General features: G+C 47.5%; 1 protein-coding gene across 22 annotated transcripts in view; it reads left to right on the top strand.

Moving 5' to 3' along the window:
• The window catches only part of MAPK8IP3 (mitogen-activated protein kinase 8 interacting protein 3), a 126876-nt gene that overhangs the window by 30049 nt on the left and 69524 nt on the right, over positions 1–27303 (top strand). For 13 of the 22 annotated variants that reach the window (XM_075898962.2, XM_075898953.2, XM_089782171.1 and 10 more), the window contains exons 5-7: positions 1524–1547; positions 20267–20408; positions 27043–27289. In XM_075898962.2, coding sequence (XP_075755077.2) covers positions 1524–1547; positions 20267–20408; positions 27043–27289 — 413 coding nt within the window. Of the gene's footprint in view, positions 1–1523; positions 1548–20266; positions 20409–23352; positions 23482–27042; positions 27290–27303 lie in introns of those variants that run through there. The other 9 variants (XM_089782175.1, XM_089782173.1, XM_089782179.1 and 6 more) reach the window with 4 other exon arrangements.

Below are 27303 nucleotides of genomic sequence, written 5' to 3'. Positions count from 1 at the left end.
CCATTACAAAGACAGCCTCCCCAATTATCACCTCCAATACCATTAGCTCACAGATATTTACCCCCCCCCCCCCCGCATGCCCCTTCTGTTCTGAAATTTGATTTGTCCTTTTCATGTGTTCATTTTTTTTTAATTGTATTTTTTTGGTATATATGGTTGTGACTATTTTCTTCCACTGTTTGATCTGAGGAAGTGGGTCTGGCCCACGAAAGCTCATCCTCTAATAAACCATCTTGTTAAAGTACTACATAGTCCTGTATTTTGCAATCGCTTATAGACATTCCTATGAGTGGAGGAGCAGATACCCCTGTATAAAACTGTCCTTTACATTAATCTGGTTTTCCTTTCTTTTTTATTTCCTGATTCATGAGAACTGGAAATGTTTTGTATTCTACTTTCAAGGCCCAATCTGATCCTTGTATTAATAGTGCAGTGCTTGGAGTTAGATATCTTTGGTTGATTCCTCTCTCACTTGTACCAAAGTAAACAGGGGAAACTTAATAGAAGTCAGTGTATTGTGAAGTATAAAACTACTGTACGTGGCAGAAGAATCAGTCCTTCTGTGTTCTGACTGGTGGTTCCTGCCGTTGGCACCTGCCAAAATTAGATAGAGTGATGTGAACATCACTGTATGATGCAGGTTGGATGAATTCTACTCACATTTCCCCTTCCCAGATGTACAAGAAATATTAGGTAAATGTGGCTTTGTGCTGTCACTGTGGAAAGGGATGCACGATGGAAAATTTCAAGAATTGTGATAAGCTGTCTGTTTGCTGTGGGGAGGGACACAATTGTCAGCATGACTTCCCTGCTCTACGTTGCACAAGTAGCAATCTTCCATTCCTTGAAGGAGGAAAAAAAGAGACTCCTACATCATGTGTGACTATGACTCCTTCTGAGTTTGTATAACTGAAAGAGGACCTTTTCTTTCATTCCAAGCTTTGTATTGTACCCGGGTGTGTGTGAATGTGGAACTATAGCTACACATTCATGTTAGCATGTGCATTTATGTTGGGTATGTTCTGTGTTATTGCATGAATGTGTAGAAATGAACACATAGTGTGTGTGCTTTACTGCAGTGGTATGTGTTTGTGGGAATCATACATGAACATCTCACTCCATTCATAGGTGTTTGTATGAGCTCATCTGTGTGCTTTGGTGGGTGGGTGCATTTTGTGTGCTATCCTAAATAGAGACTCATTTATGTGATCCCATACATATACTTGATATGTTTGCTTGTCACTGTGGCTGAAGTTTGCATAAGCACTGAATATACATGTATGCACGAGACACAGAGAGAGAGAGTGTGTGTTTTCACATTGTTTGATTATGAATGCATGTATATAATGGGTCTGCTGCATCACTCATGTTTATGAGGCTGTGTGAGTCTCCATAACTGCTCAAATGTGTATTTGGGAGAGTACATGCACATATGTGTGTTTGCATGATTCTAATGGTTGTTTTCTTGTCTCGCTTCTCATGCGGTTGCCACGCTGTTTTGGCTGTTTTGTTTGTCACTGCAGTCATCGCCAGTCATGGAGGAAAAGGTAAATCCTCTTAAAGCATTTTTTAAACTGTTACTTTTTAGATTGGGGTAGAGCCGTGGTCACCAACCAGTCGATCGCAATCAACTGGTCAATCACGAGGCCTCGACCAGTCGATCACGAGGTGTTCGGGCCCCGTCACTCCCCATTTCTCCCCCCACCCCCGAGAAGCCCCACTACCTACCTCCAGCGTAGTGCCGGCTTCCTGCAGGGTGGATGGAAGTCCTGCCTGCAGCTTCATACCACTTCCGGACGTTTCAGAAGTGCGCTGGCTGCTCCCTTCCCACAGCCCTGTGGTGTGCTGGGCGCGCTGCGGGAGGGGGCGTCGGCCCAGGAGGAGGAGTGCGGCGGCTTCCCTGCACTGCAGGAGGGGTGAGTCGAGTACAGGGGTTTCCCTGCGCTGCGGGAGCAGGGGTTGGTCCCAGGGTTTGGCCTTGGGGCAGGCGCGCGCAGGAGTTTGGCTGCACTGCGGGAGGGGGGTTTGGCCCAGGGCAGGCACCTGAGGGGGTTTAGCTGCGCTGCGGGAGGCACGCGCCGGTCCTGGAGGAGGCACATACCGGCTTCCCGGGGGGGAATCCTGGGAGGAGGCGGGTGCAGGGGACTCAGTGCTCCCCTGTTCCTTGCTCCCCACTCGCGTGTTCCCTCTCTCTCCACTCCCCAGCCTCAGAAACCTGTCCCCACTGGCACCCTGTCCCCTCTCCCCTCCCAGCACCCTGTCCCCTGTCCCTTCTCCCGTCCCCAGCCGCAGAACTCTGTCCCCACTGGCACCCTGTCCCCTCTCCCCTCCCAGCACCCTGTCCCCTCTCCTCTGTCCCTTCTCCCGTCCCCAGCCGCAGAACTCTGTCCCCACTGGCACCCTGTCCCCTGCTGAAGCACCCACTACCACCCTTCCCCAGTACTATGTCCCCTGCTCCCACCAACACAGTTGGGGCCACATTAGTGGAGCTGGAGGGGTGGGGGTGGGGGGTTTGGAGGAGGTTTTTTTGCATCTAACTGGTGTGGCCCCAACTGATTTTTCTGTGGGACAGTGACCCCTGACTCAGAACAGGTTCCCTGCCCTTCTCAGAAATAAAGACAATGCAGAAACATGTTGTGTTTGACGTAGTATTTTATTTGAAAATGAAGCCTGGCCAACAAACCTCCAATTGGGGCCAAGCCCCCATCTGGTCTCAGCAACATAACACTCCTGCACTCCCCTTTACCCCAGACCCAACATCTGAGCTTATCATACACTGGAACCCCCTGCCCTGAGCCCCTCATATACCCCAAACCAAATTCCTGAACCCTCACATCCAGAAGTCTGTGGCTTGCTTAGTACCCCAACCCTACATCCGACGCCAACACTGCCCGGCCTAGAGCCCCCTCCCCGAGCCAGCGTCCCCTTCTCCACCTCCTCCTGCGTCCAGATTTCCTCCCAGAGCTTGCACCTCTCACCTCTTCCCACACCCAAATCCCTCATTCCTACCCCTGAGCCTACACATCCTGCCTCAGCCCAGCGAGGGTACAGCTAGACTGCAGGAGTTGTTCAGGACTCCGGAGATATCCCAGAAAAACTCTTCTGGATCCAGGGATGCGTTTGTTCTTCCACTTCTTTTAGTGGAATAGCAAAAATGATCTTTTGGTCACCGCTATATTCCTCTTTCCACGAGGAATAAGGGGGCTTCCAAAAGAAGGGTTTTTCTGACATTTGGTCCAATCTAGACAGGCCAAATGTTGGAAAAACTTCTTCCTACAGAAGATTTGGGGGGAAAAAAGCAGCAGTATAAGGGTTGGGGATAGCATGTGATGGAGGAGAATAGAGAGGGCAGGGCGGTAGATCTTGGCTTGTTCTGTCATTTAAAAAGCGATCTTGGGTGTAAAAAGGTTGGAGACCACTGGGGTAGAGTAACAGATAACTGACTGTTGGGGGTATAATGTCCTGGCTTGTATGCCATCACCCCTACTGGTATATGCATTAAACTGATTAGTGTAAATGACGGTTCCTTCTATTGACACATGAAAGAGCCAGTCAAACTGCTGCTTTAGCATAGCAGACAGAGGCCAGTGTATTCAAGAGCAGAAGATTCAGAGGTTGAGTCTTAAAACCAAATGAGCCCAGGATGCTGAGGTGATCAGAGTGTCTGGGTTTATCATTCTAGGCTATTTTGAGGTGCTTCTGAATTCTCCCAAATGTATAAACCTGTCTTACCCCACACTGGCAAAACATTCTGTGTGGGTGTATACAGTAGAACCCCATTTCTCCGAGCCTCCATTATCCGGCCCTCTGTATTAACTTGAAATGGGGCTGGCACCACCCAGGGCTTTAGCTGGGGCTTGTGCTGTTAGCACCTAAAATCTGAGAGTGGCTGTCTGGGACTGAAGCCCATTCTCTGGATTATCCATTTTTTGGTGATCTGATCTGGCTCCAGTCCCAATTACATCACATAAACGGGGTTCCACTGTAAAGTGTTTCATTTTCAGTATCATCTCAACTCCCCACCTCTGAGCATAGCCTGGAAAATGGAATTCTGTGATCTTAGTTTATAAAGGGGGTGGTGGTGAAATATCTTTCCTTCTCTTAAACGTTCCTAGAGTAACAGCCATTTCATTATTCTTTTAAAATTTTAGAACTTTATTGGGAGAGCTTCCTGATTTTCAAGTCTAGGTAATTTAGCTCCTCATTGAATAGATTCATCTTTAAACTTCCTTGAGGAGTAGACTGGAGAATTGCAACAAGCTTTTTTTGTAGCTCACTTTCCCTCACCAGCTGGGAATCTGGGCCTCTTCTTTATTTAGTGTAGTCTACTGTGAAGTGCTGGTCACATTTGCAGTGCTATCTAGATAATTCTGTGGCATCCAGACAGAAACATAAGACACTATGTAATGGAATGGGGGTGTAACAATTTTTATCAGTATGTGTTGGGGAAGGCTTCATTGTTCATGAGTGGCAAAGCTGTTAATGAGTTATGCAGGCCATCTTAAAGGAGGACAGGAAAAATCTCTTGTATGCACTGTCTGCTTTTTAGTGCTACCACCTGTTTTGCAGAAAAAAATATTTTAGTGCATTATCGAGCCTCTTTATTTTGTTCCATTGCACTCTGAGGGGGAGGGAATCTTTAAAACAGCTCTAATAGTCATAGAACACTAGAACTGGAACGGACCTTGAGAGGTCATTGAGTCCAGTCCCCTGCCTTCATGGCAGGACCCAGTCCATTCAAGACCATCCTTGATAGACATCTGTCTAACCTGCTCTTAAATATCTCCAGAGATGGAGATTCCACAACCTCCCTAGGCAATTTATTCCAGTGTTTAACCACCCTGACAGGTAGGAAGTTTTTCCTAATGTCCAACCTAAACCTCCCTTGCTGCAGTTTAAGCCCATTGCTTCTTGTCCTATCCTCGGAGGCCAAGGAGAACAATTTTTCTCCCTCCTCCTTGTAACACCCTTTTAGATACCTGAAGACCACTATCATGTTCCCTCTGTCTTCTCCTTTCCACACTAAACAAGCCCAATTCTTTGTCCTCCCTCAGAGGTCGTGTTCTCTATACCTTTAATCATTCTTGTTGCTCTTCTCTGGACCTTCTCCAATTTCTCCACATCCTTCTTGAATTGTGGTGCCCAAAATAGTGTATGTAGTGACCTAAAATTGTTTTCTCTACCTAAAAAGAATGACTTTAAGTATGCAATCTTGGGAACTTCAGGAATAAAAAGCGCTATATAACTAAATGCAAAGCTGGGAGTTTCCCCTCAGTAGTATGAAAGTCCCATTTCCAGTCTTGGAACTTCTTGTGATCTTTAACTCTGATAACTAATCCGGGTATAATGCAGGGGATGGAAATTCCCCCAAGATAGTATAATGCTGAGTGTGGAAATTCCACATTCAGGAGAAAAAGCATTTCTATAGCAGGTTATTGAGAAACTAAAATTTGAAGCTGTTAGTCTGGGGTGGAGGGTGGATGAGTGGGCAGTATGCTGGTGTGGCATCCAGCAGTGTGTGTGATGGATTTAATTTATCATAGTTCTATGGCCATCATTAAGGTGGTGAGTATGTGAAAGACGTTGTATTGCTAGGCAGCGACTTATCTTGAACTGTATAGTATCAGGAAATGGTCTCCAGAACTATAGCAGATATACTAAAGTAGCAGACATTTTTAGAATGACTCCTGCTGGATAACATTTCTAAAATCGAACTCTACCAATGTACTTATGAATCTGGATAAGATACGTTGTACACTTTTCAAACTGAACTGAAGCTTGGTACATTTATTTCTGTGGCTTTACCTCTCTGGAAGATCAGAGTTTTTCTTCGAGTGGTCCCCGTGGGTGCTTCACTCATGGTGTCGGGCTCGTCCTGGCGCTGCAGGACAGCTGTTTCCAGCCGGATGCGCCTGCGCAGTGTACAGCATGTGCCGTTTGCGCTGTTTGATCTTCGCGTGCACCCAGCTTCCCTGTCAGTTCCTCTTAACCATCCCTTAGCACAGACGGAGCTCTCAATCTCTCTCTCCTCACAACGATCTCTTCCCTTAGGGAACCTTGTATATAGTCATTGTATATAGTTAAGTCAGTTCACTTTGTTGCCTGTTCTTATCTTATCTAAAACAAAAAAAAAAAGACTTTGTTTTTACACCTCTTTGAAGAAATCCCAGCTTGCCGTGGCTCCCTGCTGCTACAGCCGGGAATCAGCTGAGAAAACAAACCAAAACCAAACCAAACAAACTGTTCTCTCAGAAAAGGACGATTACTGATCATGCCGGGGTCCCCAGGTTTAAAAAGTGTGCTCACTGCAGTGAGCCAGTGCCAATATCTGATGGGCATTCTCTGTGTGTCCGTTGTCTGGGGGAAAACCACGCTCCCCACAAGTGCGGGCATTGCTCTAAAATGACAGCCCGCACTCGCCGAGATAGGGAGATGAGGCTGAAAATGTTCTTGTTGGACCCCAATGCGGGAACCTCTGAGCAACGGGGGAGAACCCCTAAGAGGAGAATCTCCTCTCCTGATCTTCGGGAGAAAAGAAAGAAAATCTCCCCAGCCAGATCCCTTCCACCTGAAATAATGGTGGGGGATCAGCATGAATCCTCTAGCTCCATTCCCTGACCCCTGCAATCTGGGTCGGGGACGAAGGGAGCAAAGGCTGCAGTGCCAAACAAGACCCCCTCCGGGCTGGGAGCAGCCTCGGTGCTGGCAAAGCTTCCGGCACCACATCGGTCATCTTCAAAGGGCCAGGAGAAAGCCGCATGGATGGCAGCGGGGCGTGAGCAACTCGGAGCACAGTTGTGCCGGCTCAGAAAGCAGCAGCAGTGTGGATAAGCAGCGCTCACACCTCAAATGCGCTGGCACCGCTTTCGTCCCCCCGGGCATGCTGCCAGCACCGGGGGAAAACCCCCCAGCACCAGCCCTCCAAGCAAGGTCGCAGCTGCACAGTGGGGCTTCTAAGACACAGCCAGCCCCGGCACCGGACTATGCAGCGCAGCAACAGCTGTCCAGCACACTGGCTTCAGAGCTGCAGGGGGGGCCCGGACACGCAGCGCCAAGCAGAGCCATTCATTCCAGGGGGGCAGGGATTAATCCTTCTCCTTCCCCGAGATTTTCGCCAGTCCTTCTTCACCTACAGCATATGGCTCACCATTGTGCCATGGCTACCGATATCACAGTCCTAGGCACCACGCCTATTACAGACGAGACTCTCCGTATGGGCGTCCTTATTGCAGAGGCTATTATAGACGCCCATCCTGTTCTCCACCACGTGGGTGATCCTGTTACTCTCCGCACAACATGCACAAGGGGCGGCATACCGGCATTAGGTCATCCAGATGTTCGTCTCCTCGTCCATCGAATCGTTACTATGACTCTCACCATTTTTCTCCGTGCTCACCTTGTCCACATTCCAGTCATTATGGGTATCCGCAGTCCTCGCACTATAACCTGCCATCAGCGAGGCACACGTCGCCAAGACAGCACTTTGACCATCGTCTGGCGTCCCCATCGCACAGCCGCGCAGACACCACGCATCAGTCGGACCTCGAAGAGGGTCAATTGTCCGAGGAAGACGACTGTAAATCCAGTTCCTGACGGTTCACCCTTGTCGTCTCATGGGGCAGTTTTCCCTTCAGACACGTCCCCACCAGATGATTTTAAGCAATTCAAAGACCTTTTCATGTGGGTGGCTCAATCCCAAGACATACAGATAACAGTCACAGACGAAACAACATCGACTGCTAAAAAACTTGCACCCTAGACAGAGCACAAAGGTAGCCATCCCAATTGACGATGCCAATATGGAAGCTGCAGACGCCATCTGGCGCACACCAGCATCAGTAGCGCCAACCTGCCCTGCCGCAAGGCCGATAAGAGATATTTTGTCCCGGCCAAGAATCTGGAGTTCCTCTTCGATCATCCGCAGCCAGACTTCCTCGTGGGGGATGCAGCACAACAAAGAGCCAAGGCACCTCAATACAAGTCAACACCGGATGCTAAGAAGCTGGACACATTTGGCAGGAAGGTTTATTCTTCGGTGACTCTTCTCCTGTGTATTTCCAATTATGCTTTCTTATTATCAAACCATAATTTCGATAATTATGAGAGAATTTCCCAGCTTCTACAGTATCTTCCGGAAAATAAGCACCCTTTCTTAAAGACCCTGGTACAGGAGGGTTTTACGGCATCTAGGGCGAACTTGCAGATCTCCTTGGATGCAGCTGACACGGCAGCTCTCACTACTGCAACTGTGATAACGATGAGATGCTCGTCTTGGTTAGCTTCTGCAGCAATACCTAAAGAACTCCACGCAAAAGTTGAGGACCTTCCCTTTGATAAGAATAAATTGTTTGCGGAAAAGACGGATGAAATCCTTCACTCTGGGAAAGATTCCAGATCCATGCTTCGCACGTTGGGGATGTACACCCCCCAGTTTCGCCGCAAGAAATATTATCCGTACCAAAAGAGGTACAATTATCCCTATCAAAGGCAGCAATATCTGCAATATCAACAGCGAACCATAGACCAATCATGTCTGAGGCAGTGCCCGCAATGTAAAAGAACCTGACCATTCCGTTTGACCAACCAGCAAAATCCCAAACAGCAAGTTTGATGGTTCGGTCGAGGGCATGCACCAACTCCCTTCTGTGACGGAACAACATCAACACACTCATCTTTTTCACCATCGTCTGCGACCTTTTCGAAATCAATGGGTGGCAATTACATCAGACCGATGGATATTACAGCTGGTGGCATCTGGGCTCACCATCCCCTTTACCACCATGCCACCCACAAAACCACTATCCCCATCCCTTTTCAGGAACCCTTTTCACGAGAGCCATCTGAAAGAGGAAGCTCAGTGTTTGCTGTCTATAGGAGCCATAGAGCCCGTACCTCCTCAGTTCATAGGGCAGGGCTTTTATTCACGGTATTTTCTAACAGAGAAGAAGACCAGAGGATGGAAGCCGATCCTTGATCTCAGAAGGCTAAACAAATATCTCCGCCGTCAAAGGTTCAAGATGGTGACCCTTGCCAAGATACTACCGTCACTGGAGAAGGACGATTGGTTTGCAGCCCTCGACCTTCAAGACGCCTATTTCCATATAGCCATACATCTGGCTCACAGGCGTTTTCTCCGCTTCACTATCGGCGATGATCACTTCCAGTACCGAGTGCTACCGTTTGGCCTAGCATCTGCTCTCCGGGTGTTTTCAAAGACTCTCGCAGTAGTAGCAGCTCACTTGCGACGCAGAGACGTAATCATATTTCCATATCTGGACGACTGCCTTATAAAAGGTAGGCCCAGGCAAGAAGTCCACCGTATGGTAGCATTGGTCAGACAGACATTTTTATCACTCGGGCTCATAATCAACGAGCAGAAGTCGTTTCCAGACCCTATGCAGACGATACTCTTCATAGGTGTACGGCTCGATTCCACCATGGCCCGTGCATACTTACCTCTAGAGCACTTCCAGCTTTTACGTGACCTAGCCACAGTAGTCATCCATGAACCTACGATCACCGTACTTACCTGTCTTCGCCTTATGGGCCACATGGCCACCACCACCTTTGTGGTCCAGCATGCAAGACTTCATTTTCGTTGTCTCCAACACTGGTTGGCATCCGTGTACACTCCAACGAGGCATTCCTTGCACAAGGTGATAACCCCGACTCCTTTAGTTAGGAGATCTCTCGGATGGTGGCTCCACCCAGGAAACCTACTAGCAGGAGTTCCATTCAAATGTCAGCAGCCATCGACTCAACTGACCACAGACACCTCCCTCTTGGGATGGGGGGCACACTTCGACGATGTGTTCGTACAGGGCAGATGGTCAGCAGTGGAGGCACTGTCTCATATCAACCTCCTAGAACTGAAAGTGGTGTTTCTTGCTTGCAAGCATTTCCATCTGCAGATAGCTGGTACAACTGTATGAGTGCTGATGGACAATATAGCAACTATGTTCTATATCAATCGACAAGGAGGATCATGATCACAAGCACTGTGCACGCAGGCAGTCCATCTATGGAACTGGTACATAAAAAAACCGTACCACTTTGGTGGCATCGTACTTACCTGGGACGAGCAATGTCACAGCGGACACTCTGAGCAGAGTTTTCCCGCAGGATCATGAGTGGGAAATCCACCCCGAGGTCTTGGACAGCATTTTCCAAGCTTGGGGGACTCCGCAAATAGATCTATTCGCGACTTACAAAAACAAGAAGTGTCACCTTTACTGTTCCAGGGGAGGCATAGGCAGAGGCTCCCTGGGAGATGCACTTCTAGTCCCTTGGAAAGCACCTCTGCTTTATGCGTATCCACTGACAGTGCTTATCCCAAGAGTCATACAGAAAGTCAATGAAGATTCAGCCCGGGTCATTCTCCTGGCACGAGCCTGGGCGAGGCAAACGTGGTACCCATTCCTCCACAGGATGTCCCTATCACCACCGCGGCCCTTGCCACTCTGCCCAGACCTCCTTTTCCAGAATCAGGGGTTCTTCTTCGGGTAGTCCCCGTGGGTGCTCCACTTTTGGTGTCGGGCTGGTCCCGGCGCCGCAAATCGGAGCTTTAACAGAGCTGTGTGTGTGTGTATGGTCGGGCAGCGCGCGTGCACTCCCGTTTCGTGCCTTTCATCTACCGCGCGCTGCCCGGCTCCCGCCAGTTCTTCTCATCCGCCTTGGGTCGCAGACGGAGCTTCCCTACTCTCTCCTCAAAATTTCCCCCTTCTTCCCTTCGGCTGTTTGCCGTGGGGAAGCCTCACAACTTTTACTGTTTAAATATATACTGCGTCTAGCCCCGTTGGCAGACGCAGTTTAAAAAAAAAAAAAAAAAAAAAGAGAGAAATAAAGAAAGAAGAAAGGAAAGAGTATACTGAGAAAGAGCAGTGCTATTTATAGATATACACTGTTGGCGTTTTTCTGTTGCCTGCTCTGGTTAAAAAAAAAAAAAAAAAAAGAGAAGAAGAAGAGAAAAAAGGAAGGAAATAAAGTTTAAACAGAAAGAAAGTAACACGGAGTAACCGGGGACGCATACAAGCGGCTGCTCTTAGCAGGCGGTAACACTCAGTCCCCACAACTCAAAATGCCGGGCTCCCCCGGCTTCAAGAAATGTGAAGGCTGTGCTGAGCCAATGCCGGTGTCAGATGGACACTCGGCTTGCATTCGCTGCCTTGGGGAGACTCACATCCCCCAAAAGTGCTCCCACTGTGCCAGCCTGACGACTAGAGCCCGCAAGGAGCGGGAACGTCGTTTAAAGGAGATCCTGTTTGATAAGGCTCTCATGCCTTCCACTGCCTCAGGATCCTCTGCCTCTGACCCCACGGCTGATAAGCGGAAGGCTCCTTCTGAGGCTTTGCCCTCATCAAAAAAGAGGAAAGCCTCTCCTGCTCACTCCCTGCCAGCTGCTCCGCAGTCGCGGGTAAGCGCAGGTGACAAGCCGGGCACTTCTCGTTCGAGGGTAACCCGCGCTCCATCAGTCAATAAGCCGGCCGGCACTTCAGAGTCTCGTCAGCCCACTGCTCGGGATCCTCACCCGGCACCGGGGCTTCTTAAAGAGACAGACGCAGCGGCACCAGTTGTATCAGCGGTGCCTGAAGGGCTTTTAACCACGGCCCCCCACAGGGAGCTGTCCTCAGCACCGGCAGGGGATCAGCGTGCTCATACTCAGATGCCTGCTTCACAGCCCTTAACCCTTCACTCTCCAGGCTCTACTCAGCCAGCAGCATCAACACAAAAATCAAATGCCCAGGGAATCTCCCAGTGTGCCTCACCAAGGTCTCACCACGAGCCATCCCCTCACCGCTGTGCATCTACGCACCACGCAAGAGACCATGGGCATTATTACCACCGCAGTCTCTCATCTCGTCACTACTATGATAGAGAGCGTAGCTGTTCACACCAGAGATATTCGAGATCTCCTTCTCCGGCGAGACGCTCACGATCACCAACTCATTCACCTAGAAGTACATATTATGCCAGGTATGACAGCACTAGATCTTCTGGACGCTTCTCCCCTGCAAGGTCTGGCCGGCACTATTCTCATCGTTATAGACCGGACTATCTTGAATCATCTCATCGCAGTCACTCTCGGTCTCATCGCAGGTCTCCATGTTCCTGTAGATCAGTTAGTCCACGCCCTGGGCGCTCGGAGATCTCCAAACGTTCTCCGCTACGACGTCCTGTATCTTCTCGTTCCCCCACGCATTGTTCTCAAATGTCGGACCTAGAGGAAGGGCAACTCTCGGAAGGTGAGCAGGATATGTCCCCAAATGCCAGTTCACCACAGCCCTCTAGGGATGAATCACTGTCTATGGGCGAGAAGTCTCCACCGGATGATCTTAAGGAATTCCAAGACCTGTTTAAGCGTGTAGCGCAATCTCAGGAAGTGCAGCTCACTGAGTCTCAAGCTAAACAGCATAAGCTGTTTAAGAATCTGCACCCTAAACAACAGAGAAAGATTGCACTCCCGGTAGATGAAGCCATCTTAGAAGTGGCACAGGATATCTGGCAGACGCCAACATCGATACCGCCGACTAATAAGAAAATTGATAAGAAGTATTTTGTTTCATCCAAAGGACTGGATTTTCTTTTCAATCACCCTCAGCCGAATTCCCTGATAGTGGATGCGGTTCGTCACAAGAACAAGATGCCCCAATTCAAGAATTCCCTACCGGATAGGGAGACAAAGAAATTGGACCACTTTGGTCGGAAAGTTTACTCCTCCTCGACCTTGTTACTGCGGGTTGCCAATTATGCTGCTCTGTTATCGAACCATAACTTTGATAATTACTCTAAGTTACCGGAACTCATGCAGCACCTCCCTGACAGTAAGAAGTCTCTCCTTAGATCGGTTGTCCAGGAAGGTTTCACCGCATGTAGAACAGCCCTTCAGATAGCCGCGGACATTGCTGACACAGCCGCGCGAGCAATGGCAACAGGCATTGCGATGAGGAGAGCTTCCTGGCTACTGTCAGCGGGAGCTCCTAAGGAGTTGAATTCCAAAGTGGAAGATTTACCCTTTGATTGTCAGAAGTTGTTTGCCTCTACTACCGATGAGATCCTCCATTCTGGCAAGGACTCTCGTATGACCCTTCGTTCTCTGGGGATGTACACGTCACCTTTTAAACGCAGACGATACTACCCTTTCCAGAGGAGATATGATTATTTTCCCTATAAGCAACAGCAGCAGCAGCAACAGCAGCGTGGATCTGACCAGTCTAGATTCAGACAGCGCCCTCAGCGCAAACGTCAGCAACAGAACCGCTCTGCTGCTCGACCTTCCCAGAAGCAGCAGGTTTGACTCCCGTGCAGAGGACGCGAACATGTCTCCAACGGTCAGCGCTCGGAAGCCTGCGATCACCACCACCACTCTATTCCACCACCGCCTCAGGCCATTCCTTCATCAATGGGCCACCATTACCTCGGACCGATGGGTCCTAGAGGTCATATCGTCGGGCCTGACGATCCCGTTCTCATCAATCCCTCCGACCACTCCTCCCACCCCATCCCTTCTCAGGGACCCGTCTCATGGGGCCGCTCTTCGAGAAGAGGTTCTTCACCTACTCGAGATCGGAGCCATAGAGAGAGTACCCGACGAATTCCGAGGCAAAGGGTTCTACTCCAGGTATTTCCTGGTTCCCAAAAAGTCTGGAGGGTGGAGACCGATCCTGGATCTGAGGGGTCTGAACCGTTTTATTCGAAAGCAGCGCTTCAAAATGACCACCCTGGCCAAGATCATGCCAGCACTAAACAGAGGAGACTGGTTCGCAGTCCTGGATTTGCAAGACGCATATTTCCATGTAACGATTCACATAGCCCACAGGCGTTTTCTCAGATTCGTAGTGGGCGACGACCATTTTCAGTACAGGGTTCTGCCTTTCGGCCTCATTTCGGCCCCAAGGGTGTTCTCCAAGACACTAGCGGTAGTGGCTGTCCATCTTCGAAGGATAGGAGTCGTTATCTTCCCCTACCTCGACGATTGCCTCATCAAGGCACGCACCCAGTTAGAGGCTCAACACATGGTAGTCGCAACTCAGGAGTTGTTCGACTCCCTCGGCCTTATCGTGAACACTCAAAAATCGCGCCCACGACCTACGCAGATTTTAACCTTCATAGGAGCGCGTCTCGACTCCCAGTCGGAAAGAGTCCACCTTCCACTCGAGCGTTTTCAAGTAATGCAAGATCTGATAAAAACAGTTTTGCACGCTCCAATGCTCCCGGTGCGCGTATGTCTCCAGCTTCTGGGACATATGGCTTCCACGACAATCATAGTGCGCCATTCAAGACTGCACCTCAGGTGTCTGCAGCATTGGCTAAGCACGGTTTACAAGCCTACCGACCACAGCATTCGCAAGACTGTAGTACTTCCAGTACATGTCAAGGACTCTCTAGTATGGTGGACGAATCACAACAACATGTTGTCAGGAGTTCCCTTCCATGCACCACAACCGTCACGAGAGATAACCACAGACGCTTCTCTCATCGGCTGGGGTGCCCACATGGGCACAAAAACAGTTCAGGGTCGTTGGTCCACTACGGAGATGATGCTCCACATCAATCTTCTCGAGCTTCGAGCCGTGTTTCATGCCTGCAAACACTTCAAGGTATACATAAAAGGTACTGTCACCAGAATTCTCACGGACAATGTAGTCGCAATGTACTACGTAAACAGACAGGGGGGTGCCCGATCCCGCTCACTTTGTGCGGAGGCGATTCGTCTCTGGAAATGGTGCATTCGAAACAACATCTCTATAGTTGCGTCATACTTACCGGGTGTGAACAATACCACAGCCGATGCACTGAGCAGGTATTTCCCCCAGGACCACGAGTGGGTGATCCGCACAGATGTCCTCTTAACTCTCTTCCATCAGTGGGGGTTTCCGACGATAGATCTCTTTGCAACACGTGCCAACGCAAAATGCAGAGCTTACTGTTCCAGAGCGGGAGTGGGACCTCACTCGCTGGGAGACGCATTCCTCCTTCACTGGGGCACATCACTCTTGTATGCATTCCCCCCTGTTGTACTCATTCCCAGAGTACTCGAGAAGGTTGTGATGGACAGGGCACGAGTGATACTTATAGCCCCAGCATGGCCCAGGCAGCCATGGTACTCAACCCTTCGGCAGCTCTCTGTACGAGCACCGCGCCGACTGCCTTGCCTACCAGATTTGCTGACACAACAGAGAGGCTCACTGCGTCACCCGAAGCTGGACACTCTGCACCTCACTGCATGGATGGTACATGGTTCAGCGAGTCCGAGAATCTTTGTTCGGACCAAGTGAAGCGTGTTCTCCTGCACAGCAGGAGAGATTCCACCAGGAAAACCTACCTGTCAAAGTGGTCCAGATTTGTACGATGGTGTGCTCCTAAACTCCTGGATCCCTTGCTTTCGCCGATGCATGTCTTATTGGACTATGTCCTTCAGCTGCAGGCAACCGGACTAGCCATTTCATCACTTAAGGTCCACATAGCGGCAATAGCTGCTTTTCACTACCCCGTTGAAGGCAAGTCGGTTTTTTCTCACCCCATGATGGCTAGATTTCTCAGAGGATTGGCTAACCTCAACCCACCACGGAGACCTCCGCCACCTGTATGGAGTCTTGACCTGGTTCTCGATGTCCTCACTGGGCCATCGTTTGAACCGCTGGCCACGGTACCGCTACCGATGCTTACGATGAAGGTACTTTTTCTTCTGGCTATAACATCAGCACGCAGGGTGAGCGAGTTATCCGCACTAATGTCAACGCCTCCCTATACAGTCTTCAACCCGGAATCAGTGATACTGAGGTCTCATCCAGCCTTTCTACCTAAAGTATGTACGGAATTTCACATAAACGAACCAATTGTTTTGCCATGTTTCTACCCAAAACCGCATGCATCTCAGCGAGACGCTCTCCTGCATACGCTCGATGTCCGCAGAGCCCTGGCTTTCTATATAGACAGAACCCGTACTTTACGTAAGACGGACCGCCTCTTTATTTCAACATCGGGCTCTTCTAGGGGCAAGTCCTTATCCGCCCAGCGCATTTCCAAGCTGGTTGTCTCTTGTATCACGACGTGCTATACTATCCGTAAGAAGTCTCTCACCTCGCAACCTAGAGCTCACTCAACACGAGCAGTCGTTGCGTCTACAGCTTTCGTGAAAGGTGTCCCTCTTCGTGACATCTGCCGTGCTGCGACTTGGTCTTCAAATTCTACCTTTTCAAGACATTATGCAATTGTTCAGCACTTCACCACTGACTCAGCAGTAGCCTTGGCAGTGTTGCCTACTGCTCGGAATACCGATTCCGAAACACACGTTTAGCCGAGATTACTGCTTCGGAGTCACCAAAAGTGGAGCACCCACGGGGACTACCCGAAGAAGAAAAGGAAGTTACTCACTTCGTGCAGTAACGATCATTCTTCGAGGTGTGTCCCCGTGGGTGCTCCACGACCCGCCCTCCTCCCTGCTTCGGAATCTTGTTTTTTTCTGTCTTTCAGATAGGCGGTGAGACGAACTGGCGGGAGCCGGGCAGCGCGCGGTAGATGAAAGGCGCGAAACGGGAGTGCACGCGCGCTGCCCGACCATACACACACACACACACACACACACACACACAGCTCTGTTAAAGCTCCGATTTGCGGCGCCGGGACCAGCCCGACACCAAAAGTGGAGCACCCACGGGGACACACCTCGAAGAACGATCGTTACTGCACGAAGTGAGTAACTTCCTTTTACCGCTTCACCCCAGACCAGAGAGTCTCCATCTGACAGCATGGCTCATAGCCGGTTCAGAGTAGAGGAGCAATTTTGTTCACAAGCGGTAAAATCAGTATTGTTAAACAGTAGGAGACAAGCCACTAGGAAGTCTTATCTGGCAAAATGGAACAGATTCGTTGCTTGGTGCAAAGAAACTGGCATCCTGCCGCATTCTGCACCAATGCATAACATTCTCGATTATATTCTCTCCTTGCACCAGGCGGTCCTTACAATTTCTACCCTGAGAGTTCATCTATCAGCTATCACCGCTTTTCATACAGGCTTCAAGGATCATTCAGTTTTTACTCACCCCATGACCAAGAGAATGCTTAAGGGTATAGTGAACCTTAAACCTCCGCTAAGACCCATTCCTCCTTCGTGGAGTTTGGACATGGTACTCAACGCATTAATGTACCCACCTTTTGAGTCGCTAGCTACCACCTCATTATCGATGCTTAACACAAAAGTAGTATTTTTGCTGGCTGTTACATCGGCACGTAGGGTGGGCGAACTGGCAGCATTAATGGCAATGCTGTCTTTTACAGTTTTTACAGAAAACTCAGTAACATTATGTACCCATCCAGCTTTAATCCCTAAGGTTGCTACGCAATTTCATATCAATGAACCAGTGATTTTTACCTGTCTTTTGTCCAAAACCACATCCTTCGGCTCGGGACTCTCTATTCCATACTCTCAATGTACGCCGGGCGTTAGCATTCTATTTAGATGGAACACGGTCCTGTCGTAAAGACCGATCATCTATTAGTATCCATAGCGGACCGCTCTAGGGGCGATGCGTTGTCTTCTCAGCGACTGTCCGACATCATAGTTTCCTGTATCACCATGTGCCACGCAATGCGTAACAAGCCTTTCCAGACTTGGCCTAAAGCACATTCTACTAGGGCGGTAGCAACGTCCACAGCTTTTGCCAGAGGAGTCTCTCTATCGGAAATATGCAGAGCAGCTACATGGTCCTCGTGCCTGACGTTTATGAATCATTACACAGTGGTTCGGAAATGGACTCCTGACCACTCAGTGTCGTCGGCAGTGCTTTCGGTCATTTGACAAACTTGAACTCCAGGAACGCTACCTGAGCACTGCTACGAAGTCACCATGAGTGGAGCACCCACGGGGACCACTCGAAGAGGAACGAGAAGTTACTCACCTCGTGCAGTAATGAGGGTTCCCCGGGGGTGCTCCACAACCCACCGTTCTTCCCTGTTCCGGAGTTGTTTTGTTCTTTGTATCCTTTCCGATACGGAATGGTGAGGGAAGCCGGGTGCGTGCAAAGGTCCAATGGCGCGTTCTGTACACTGCGCAGGCGCACCTGGCTGGAAACAGCTGTGTAAAACCTCTGAGCTGCGGCGCCGGGACGAGCCCGACACCATGAGTGGAGCACCCCCGGGGACCCATCTCGAGGAACCCTCGTTACTGCACGAGGTGAGTAACTTCTCGTTTTATGTGCTGCCTGTACCAGAGGGTTCTTGCATCTGTTATGAAATGTCCATTTATGAATAATGGGAGCCACAAGACATGATTATTGCCCTCCCACTTCTCTGCCAATCCCAGATGGGACCCAGCGAGCAATAACTGCCAAACTCCACCGCTTCCCTGCCTTATCAGGGGCTTCCATGGCAGCACAATGGACTGACACGTCATCAAAGCATGTTCTGGCTTTCATATGAGCAATGCTGAGAGTGCAGCTCCTGGGTGTTCTTTCTCCCCCGCACTCCCCTTTCTCCGCAAGGAAATTAAATCTTTTTTCCAGGCTGCCGGCTCACTCCTTAACCTATTGCGTCAGCTCCTGTGTTAGTGCGTTTGCTCAGGTCTCACGGGCCTCAGGTTCCACTACAATAATTTCATGTTGGTCATACGTGGAGCAGTTCTAATGATCTCTTGGCTGGGTCCTTGGAGAAATGGTCTCCATGTACAAATGCAATGTCCCATAGAATCAATATGGAGCCTGCCTGAGCATGTTTGTATTCAATAGGAAAAGACTGACCCTTTACTCTTGCCCTGCCTTTCATATGTGAACTCCAACAAGCCTGTGTGCACTTTTTTTTAAATTTTATTTTTTTTAATTACGCCGTGGGCGAGAGAGGGCTCCAGCCTGGCTAGGCCCACTATGCCATGGGCAGAGGGTTGTTCCAGCAGCCTCCCTCCTGCAGCAGTCCATGGTGGACTGGCTAACCGGTTAAATATACAGTTTAATTGGTTAACATTATAAACAGGAATTTTACATTCCTATCCCTGTGTCCACTAGGCCCTAGCCCTGGGGAGGGAATGCCCTAGATCCCAAGGGAGAGTAATCAGAATAATAGAAGATTAGGGTTGGAAGAGACCTCAGGAGGTCATCTAGTGCAACCCCCTGCTCAAAGAAATATCAACTCTGGGCTCATGCTGCAAGGTGAGTCAGTTTTAATTTGCATCCAGAGCTGCAAAGGAGTCCTGGTGGTGTAGACTGCAAAGGCTTTGCTAAATCAAGGCATCTTCTGGCCATGCTCTGTCTTTGGGCTGCTCTGGTCATTTGCAGCTAGGCGCTTTGGCGAAAGAGAGCTTGTGGATGCATTGTTCTGGTGCAACCTCTTCTCCTGCCCCTCTTGCTATAGCCTTTCTCTATTAGAACTGAGTCAGTCTCTCTCTCTCTCTCTCACCCACCTGCAAACCAGCAGGTGGGAACTATTCTGGACTTTCCATAGGGAATATTGGTGACAGTTGCATGTTGCCACTTTTCATGTTTTAATACTGGAAATCATACACTTTCGTTCTAATATAGTTAATGCCAGTGGCTGGATTGTAATTGGAGTAGACTCAGATCTACAATGGGAAAGATAGGTGAAGTCAGAGGGCCAGCTCCACTTCCTGCCTATTCCTGGGACCCTGTACATCCCTGTCATCACCTCCAGCATTTTCCCATAGCTACTGCCCTTTTGCTTGCGGTTCCACAAGATTATCTTTCTTTGAATACAGAGTTTTGTGGGGTCGAGAGGCTCCAGGAGGAGGGAGCAGAGGACTATATCCTCTATGGCATGTCTCCTTATAGGACCTTCCAAGGGGAAATGCTGCTTAAATTGGGTGGCTGTACCCATAGCTCCTTCTGTGCACCCCAACTTTTTCAACTACAGATGAGGGCAGTCAGCCAGTCTATGGAGTTTTGTCCCTTCACCCCTTCCAGCAGGAGGACATAGTCTTGACTCTAAGAAACACTCTTGATGAGGTGATTTATAATTGGGATCATTGGCCTGCTAGATCAACAATTGGTGTTTGGCAACCCAACTTTGATAGTATCTTTTAATGAAGAGGTTGTAAGGTTCATCTGTGTAGTCTAGCAATAGACAACCCGGTTTGAATCACAGAATCAGCTGCTTACTCATTCAGGCTGTGGAAGTTGGGAGTTAACTCAGCATTTGGGGGTGGGAATAGAATTCAGTCATTGTGTCAAGTGAAACTTTAGTCACTTTCTTTACCATAAAGATCATGTGGTTTTGCTAACAGATTGTTTCCTCTGTTTTTCTTTTTTGCTCTTGTTTGCAGAAAGGAGCGTCCTAACTCTCTGAACGTCTTCCCCCTTGCCGATGGAATGGTACGTGGGCAGATAGGGGCCAAGATCATCCCCCCAGTGGACCACTGGCACCTGAGTGACCTCGGCCAGCTGCAGTCCAACTCCAGTTACAAGGTTTTATAGATTGTCACAGAAAAAGAGTTTCCCACTGTCAAAAACATCTCACATCTTCATAAAGACAGAAACCACCATGTGTCCATAACCCTTTGCAGCCTTTCCTTTTTGTATAGCTAATCTTTTCTTATAGCAGAACCCTCCCTGAGTAGGACAAATGACCTTCAGATACTTATGTTGGGTGGAGGATTGGTTTTGACCCAACTCATGTTTTTGTCACTTTCTGATTTTGTTTCAGTTCTAATTCCTGCTATTAGTGTTTTCTGCTGTTGGAGTTTGATCTTGGTTGAGAGAGAGAGGGGTGTGTGTGTGGGGGGGGGGGGATTACATCTCTTGCCCAGATCAATGCTGTTTATGAATCGTTTGGTTGTGGAAATGATGGAATCCGTCTTCTGCCCCGTCATGGGAACTGTGCCTCTGTCTCCTCAGGGCTACACGTTGTGCTGCTGTGCCATGCTCTGCTCTTTCTAGATGATCTTTATTCAATAATCTTCCTGCCTTTGGGTTCCTCTGCCACACTAGAGAAACTGGGTGCCTCTGCCACCTCCACTGATGGTAGCAACACCTACTGTCTGCAGTGCATCTAAAAGCTTTCTGTCTTTATATGACTTGCGCAGCTGCTGTAGAATGATTGGTACAGCTGGTTGCATTGTGCCACTGTGAGCAAGCCTTTATAGCACCTTCATAGTCTACACTGGTAATCTGCTTGTGTGGACAAAAAATCACATCACTGCCGCTGCACTAGTGCTGCTAGCCCTCCCTCCACTCTCCTACAGTGCTGTGCTCCTCCTTTCAGTAACTGCTATGTGCATTGAGTCCCAGCAGTTGCTTCTCTACCATCACCTCCAATATTTTCCCCAACCTGCTGCCCTTTTGCTAACAGTTCCACAAGATCATCTTTCCTTGATCCTTTCCAGCAGGTCTGATAGCATTTGAAGTATTCACAAAGCTGTATCTGGAGAATTCCCCCCAATTCCAGTAGGTCAGCCAGTAGTTGATCCCTTCTGAAAAAATGTCATGTAAAGTACACTAGCTTCTCTGAATGCATTATTTTAAAACATCAGTTTGAATAAAATGCCTTTGTAAACACATCCATTAATTACTATTAAACTTGGCAAAAAGGAAGCTGTTCTCCTCTCTTACAAAATAAGTTATAAATTGTTAATGCTGTAAATAACAATAAAAATACTGTGAGGTGGTAATGAGGTGAGAGAGAGAAACATAATGTATCAGCCTCATATGTTACCCAGGCCTGCCCATCACATCCTCGCTGGGAGGTGCTGCTTTATCAATTTCCAAGTACTTGGTGGGGAAAAAAAACAAAAGAGGAACATTAGAATGAAATTGCCTTGAGATTCCAGGTATCCTAAAGAGGCAGTACTGCTGCCAAATGAATGATAGATCATAGTTCACGTCCAGTGAAACACTGTCCACCACTAATTTCTCCCTAGCTCACCAGGCTACTGTCCTAAAAGCATGAGGGCATGGAATCTCAGAGCATATGCCCACATCCTTATACAGGACCAAAACAATTATTGGAACTTAATCATACCCTTTACTTAGAACCAGTGGCTGGGGTTTGGCCTGCATAATGGTTTAAAAGTGCTGTGGAATACTGACCCTGGAAACCATAGGACTTGGCCAAAATGCCTTGATTATCATTCATATCTCATGATAATTTGCAAATGTCCAAAAAGAACTTGCTTTGGAGGGCTGTGCTAGGAACTGTAGAATACAAGTCCCTCAGTGCACTGGTATAATCAAGGATGGAGGGATGTAAAAATGGCACAGACATTCCATAAACTGATTTGTATTCTGCCTGTGCTGAACCACTTCAGGGAGACACAGTGCAACCAACACTTGCATGCACTCCTTATCCCCATGCAAATGCATTTCCTAACACTTTCATTTAATCAACTGTGTGTATCTTTTGCAAGGGATAGTAGGGAAAAAGATGGAAGTATATTCATTTTAATAGACTTAAAGCTTCAGATTTAATCTATGCTGCATAGCACAAAGACTACAAGTTTTTCACCAATAGCTGTCTGCAGTTTATCAATAATTCACTCTGCATGACAGGAAATATCAGAAATTCAAATAAAACTCTAGAAACCTTGAATTCTGAGTTCAGGAAGTGCAGGTTACTAACTATATCTTTTTGTCATTTGTTTATGATTGTGTCAGGCAAAGAAATCAATTTATAATGGAAAGAGAATATTGTCTGTTGCTGACAGTACTCAGTTATGGGTGTATCCATCAAGTAATAGTGATAAATGTTCAATGCTTGTTAAGGAAAGCCCAAGTAGAGAGTACTAGGTTTGAGGAAGGTAGCTTCTGGGGTGTGAGTTATGCTGTGTGATATGGAAAATCCTGGATGCATAAGTTAAGGTAGATATCATAAAGCAGGTGGAAATTATCCTTTGAATAATTGATAGCTGGTAGCAGATGCAGCATGATTAAGTGTTGAGTAATAAGGGTACAAGTGGGTAGTGGGGTCACTGTATGGATTGGAGGAGGTATCTTGCATGCAAAGCTTTCAGTTGTTCTCATTGGGCAGTACTTTCTGCTTGAACTGTTAGAAATGCTCTTGCTTGGCCATTGAACTTCATCGCAGTGCTGCAAATACGTTCTGCTGACTTCACTTTGTTTTACTTCTGTGGTGCTCTAAGTTCTTTCTGTGTTGGGGACATAGCTCATGTTCACATACACACTGATAGCTGACCCACCGGCTCTTTTTTCTTCTGTCTGAACTGATTTTTCATCTTTAAGAATCTTAGTAAATATTTTTACATTTTCTTTATAACTATTATTATTTATTGTTTTTTGCATCTTACTTTTTGTAACTAGATTAGGTTTTTGTTTTGCTTTTTTATATTTAGCATTTTATATTTTGGAGATTTAGTCCTTAATGTTTTTTGTTTGTTTTTATGTACTGTATTTTCAGTGTTAAAACCATAGAATTGTGGCTACTCATGGTGACATACTACTCCTATGAATTTTGGGCTTTTGCAATGCATTTTGGAGGTCACTGCTACACATTTGAAGTTTAGGAGGCTGACAGGTCTGACTGTAGGTAAGTGGTGGCTATGGAGAATATTATGTAAGTGAAGTGATTATGGCAATCGTCCCCTGGACTATAAGATAGCTAGCGAGGGTTGGTTTATACTACATAACTTTTAGCAACACTACTGGGTTGACACAGTCATGTTGCTGAAAGTCAGGCAGAGTAGCTGCTCTTTGTGGGCTCTTTTGCCAACAAAATATTTCCACCCCAAACGAGTGGCATTTGTGTTGTCGATAGGAGAGTGTTCCTATCAAAAACTCACTGGCATTTGTTGTGGCAAAACTTTTGTCTTTTGGAGAGGAGGGGTTTAACACCTTCGAAAGGCATAGCCTGAACGAGGGAGATTTGGCGGTAGTGAGGGGTATAAGGGATATCTCACCAGTGTCAAGTAGAGTTCCTCAACGACAACAAGAATTATCTTGGCTCTAGCTAAAGGTTTTGGAGTGGCTGTTCCTAAAGGAAGCTGATTGGCTATGGATCATATTCTGTATGAAAGAGGAAAATTAAGAGGCATAGACAAGTGCGTGAGGTAGACTACGATGGTTATTTCATGTTTTGAGTGAATGGAGGATTATATAAATAAATAGCAGTGCATGGGGCATAGATGTGGAATAGGAATAACACCCATGGAATTGGAGTTTATTGTTTCTGAATATGGTTCCTCTGAGTAAGGATTTATTGCAGACTGAGCAAGGTATCCATTTCATGATCTCCATCTAGGCTATGGCATTGAGAAGAATGATAGGTACAGTATATACAGGAACATCCCAGAATTGTCAGATGACCCCGCCTCAATTGCTGGGGGTGGATTCACTGACATTTTACACTGAATAATTGTGTGGTTTTTAGCCCCTTTGATTCTGTGCCCTGGGAGTGCAGCGGGAAATGTTTGTCAAAGTAACTTCCCAATATGTTGGAGTTGTCCATGAAACCATCTGATTTGATGCTTTGCTTTGGCACATTAGAATGGAGTTGTGAAAAGTCTCGTATTCAAAAATAGCAGCTTAAAGAAAAAAATCTATTTCAAATTTGGTGCCCAAATCAGCAAGTAGATACACAAGTGGCCATTTAATGAATCAGGAGGATGATCTAAACGTCCATACAGGAGAAGTGGGTGTCCTGTTTGCACTCACAATCCAAAAAGGTTAAGCAAAAAGAGTGGATAGTATTTGATAGCAACATTGTTTAAAAAAAATCAATTTCAGTGTCTGCACATCAACAATCAGGAAATGCATGTGGCATAGGACGCCTGGTTTCCTTACTGCAGTATACACCAGGATACTGCAGAAATGAGCACGGACAGGGATACGTCAGTGTGTTTCTAATTAAAGTAGTATGTCAATCAGTAAGCCGCTTTTTTTTTTTTTTTTTTTTTTTGTAAAGAATATTTGGCTGCCAAGGGTTACATTGCCATTTTTTCACAGTCTTCATTTCCATCCCACTTAGAGCTGTTTTATTGCATGAAATCTGGACATAGAACACAGACTTCCAAAAACTGAGGAGCAGACAGCATCACATTTCCAAGATTGTGGGGCCTAAGGAAGTAGCTAATTTTAAAGATTAATTAACAAAGTAGAAGCAGATAGCTGCCTAGCATCTGCACAGTAGAAAAGATACAAATAGAGATGACAACAACTATAGTAAGGAAATGGGGAGGGGTGTAGGTATATAACAAATGGCTTTTCCACCCAAATGGAAATCATTGTAATATGTTGCTCTAGAATTTCATGTTACTATCCTCTTTCAGGTGGTGCTTTTAAGTGGTCGGGGTGGTGGTGATGGTGGAAGATTAGAATCCCTTCCAAGAAGACTTGGGAGATCTCAGTTGGGTCTGAGGCCTATTGGTCACCTGATAAGAAGGTGAACTGGCTGAATCTGAAACAGTGTTTCCTTAATTGCCAATCAGGGAATCAAGCAACAAATGCTGGAGTATTCTTGAAAGCTTCCTGTATTTTTCAGGGTGTGGTAGGATGAGAAATGGGATGATAATTTATGTTGAACATGGGACGTGTACACACACACTTGAGGTTGGAAATACATCTCAAGGATTTATTTAGGATGCATTTTGATTTTTGAACTCTTGGTCTGGTCTTTTATCCTGTTGAGGAGAACCACATCTGACTGTGTTGTGTTGTCAAACTGGGTCATGCCTGGCTGTCTTTTTTTTTTTTTTTTTTTTTTTTTATGTGAGCTGATACAGACATGTGTAGCTCTCCCCTCCTAATGAAATAAGACCATCTCAGCTTGCTACACACTTTGTTTCAGCTGCCTAGTATAAAAAGTATGTAACTGTCCCTTCAAGTAAAGTGATAGCATAAGAAATCTATTCTACAAGCTCTTTGTACAAGTGACCTACTGTAATCATGGACCCAGAGCTTCTATGAAGCCACTTCATAGAAGGCCCTGTCACCTTCCAGACATATGGGAATTTCCTTCTTCCACTAGGTATCTTTGGAAAACATTGGCCTAATTTTCAGAACTGCTGAACACCCACACATCCCAGCAAAGTTAAGGGGAGCTGCAGTTGTTTTTCACCTTTGAAGATCAGATCATATTCCATTATGAGTAGACCTCACATCTAAGGATGTTAAATTGCAATTAATTTACGAGTCGAGTAGTCCATGGAATTTCAACTGGTCAATGGGCACTTCCACATTCCTCCTTTGAAATGTACAAGAGCTCCAGTGGGGGTTCTTGTACATTTCAAAGGAGGAATGTGGAACACCACATGCGGGCCAGCGGGAAGTCCCGCTGACTTTAGGGTGCATGCAGGCATGCCAGCTTTGAAATGCCCAAGAGTCCGCAGCAGGGGCTCTTGCGCATTTCAAAGTGGCAGTGCAGCATGGAGCTCGGGGACAGCAGAGGACTCAGTGCCATGTGGATCAAGGGTCAGCTGGGGACTCCCCAGCTGACCATGGGTTCCATGCGGCATTTCCCCAGAACCCGGAGTCAACTGGGGACTCCCCAGCTGATCCCGGGTTCCGTGGAAATACTGTGCTGGAACTGGGATCAGCTGGGGAGTCCCCAGCTGACCCCAGACTCCACGAGCTGCACAGCTGATTCTGGGATCAGCTGTGCTGCGCTGCCCCTTTAAACGCCGCCTCCACATTTCAAAGGGGCAGCGCCGCAGTGCGACGCTGTCCTTTGAAGTACCCCTCCTCCACCTTTTGCCTCCATCAGAGAGAGGCAGCAAGGGGAGGGGGGAATCAACTAGATGACTGACTATCTGATAAGCAAATGCTTATCGGATAGTCGACTAGTCTTTAACATCCTTACTCACATCTAATGTAACTTCAGAAGATCTGAAATGCCGTTTGTGCTGGTAACAAAGGAAGAGGTGATATGGGAATCCTTATTTAGACCAGATAGGATTTGCTTGCTTAATTCTGCACAAGAATTTGTTCATTTGTAGTGCCAAATAGGCACAGTTAGCTCTGGGTATTCAGTTTCTGGTACTCCATTTCCTGTGATTTTCTGCAAGGTAGCCATCAATCTGGTAAATAAGAAATTATCTGAGGCATATAGATGTGCTTTTCCTTTTCTGTTTTCTCCTCTTCCATATTGTCATAGTGCCCAAATGATGAAATGTCTGAATCCGGTCAGTCTTCTGCAGCTGCCACTCCAAGCACCACAGGGACAAAGTCCAACACACCAACCTCATCTGTTCCCTCTGCTGCTGTCACACCCCTAAATGAGAGCCTTCAACCAATCAGTGACTACAATGGCACAGCCAAGAACAGTAAGCGGGCACGGGAAAAGCGGAACAGCAGAAACATGGAAGTCCAGGTCACTCAGGAGATGAGGAATGTCAGTATAGGTATGACAGGTGTA

The sequence above is a fragment of the Pelodiscus sinensis genome, chromosome 15, assembly GCF_052426305.1.
Source record: "Pelodiscus sinensis isolate ZL-2025 chromosome 15, ASM5242630v1, whole genome shotgun sequence".
Classification (NCBI taxonomy): domain Eukaryota; kingdom Metazoa; phylum Chordata; order Testudines; family Trionychidae; genus Pelodiscus; species Pelodiscus sinensis.
Note: the sequence above shows the minus strand (reverse complement) of the source record. Positions and strands in the feature narration are given on the sequence as shown.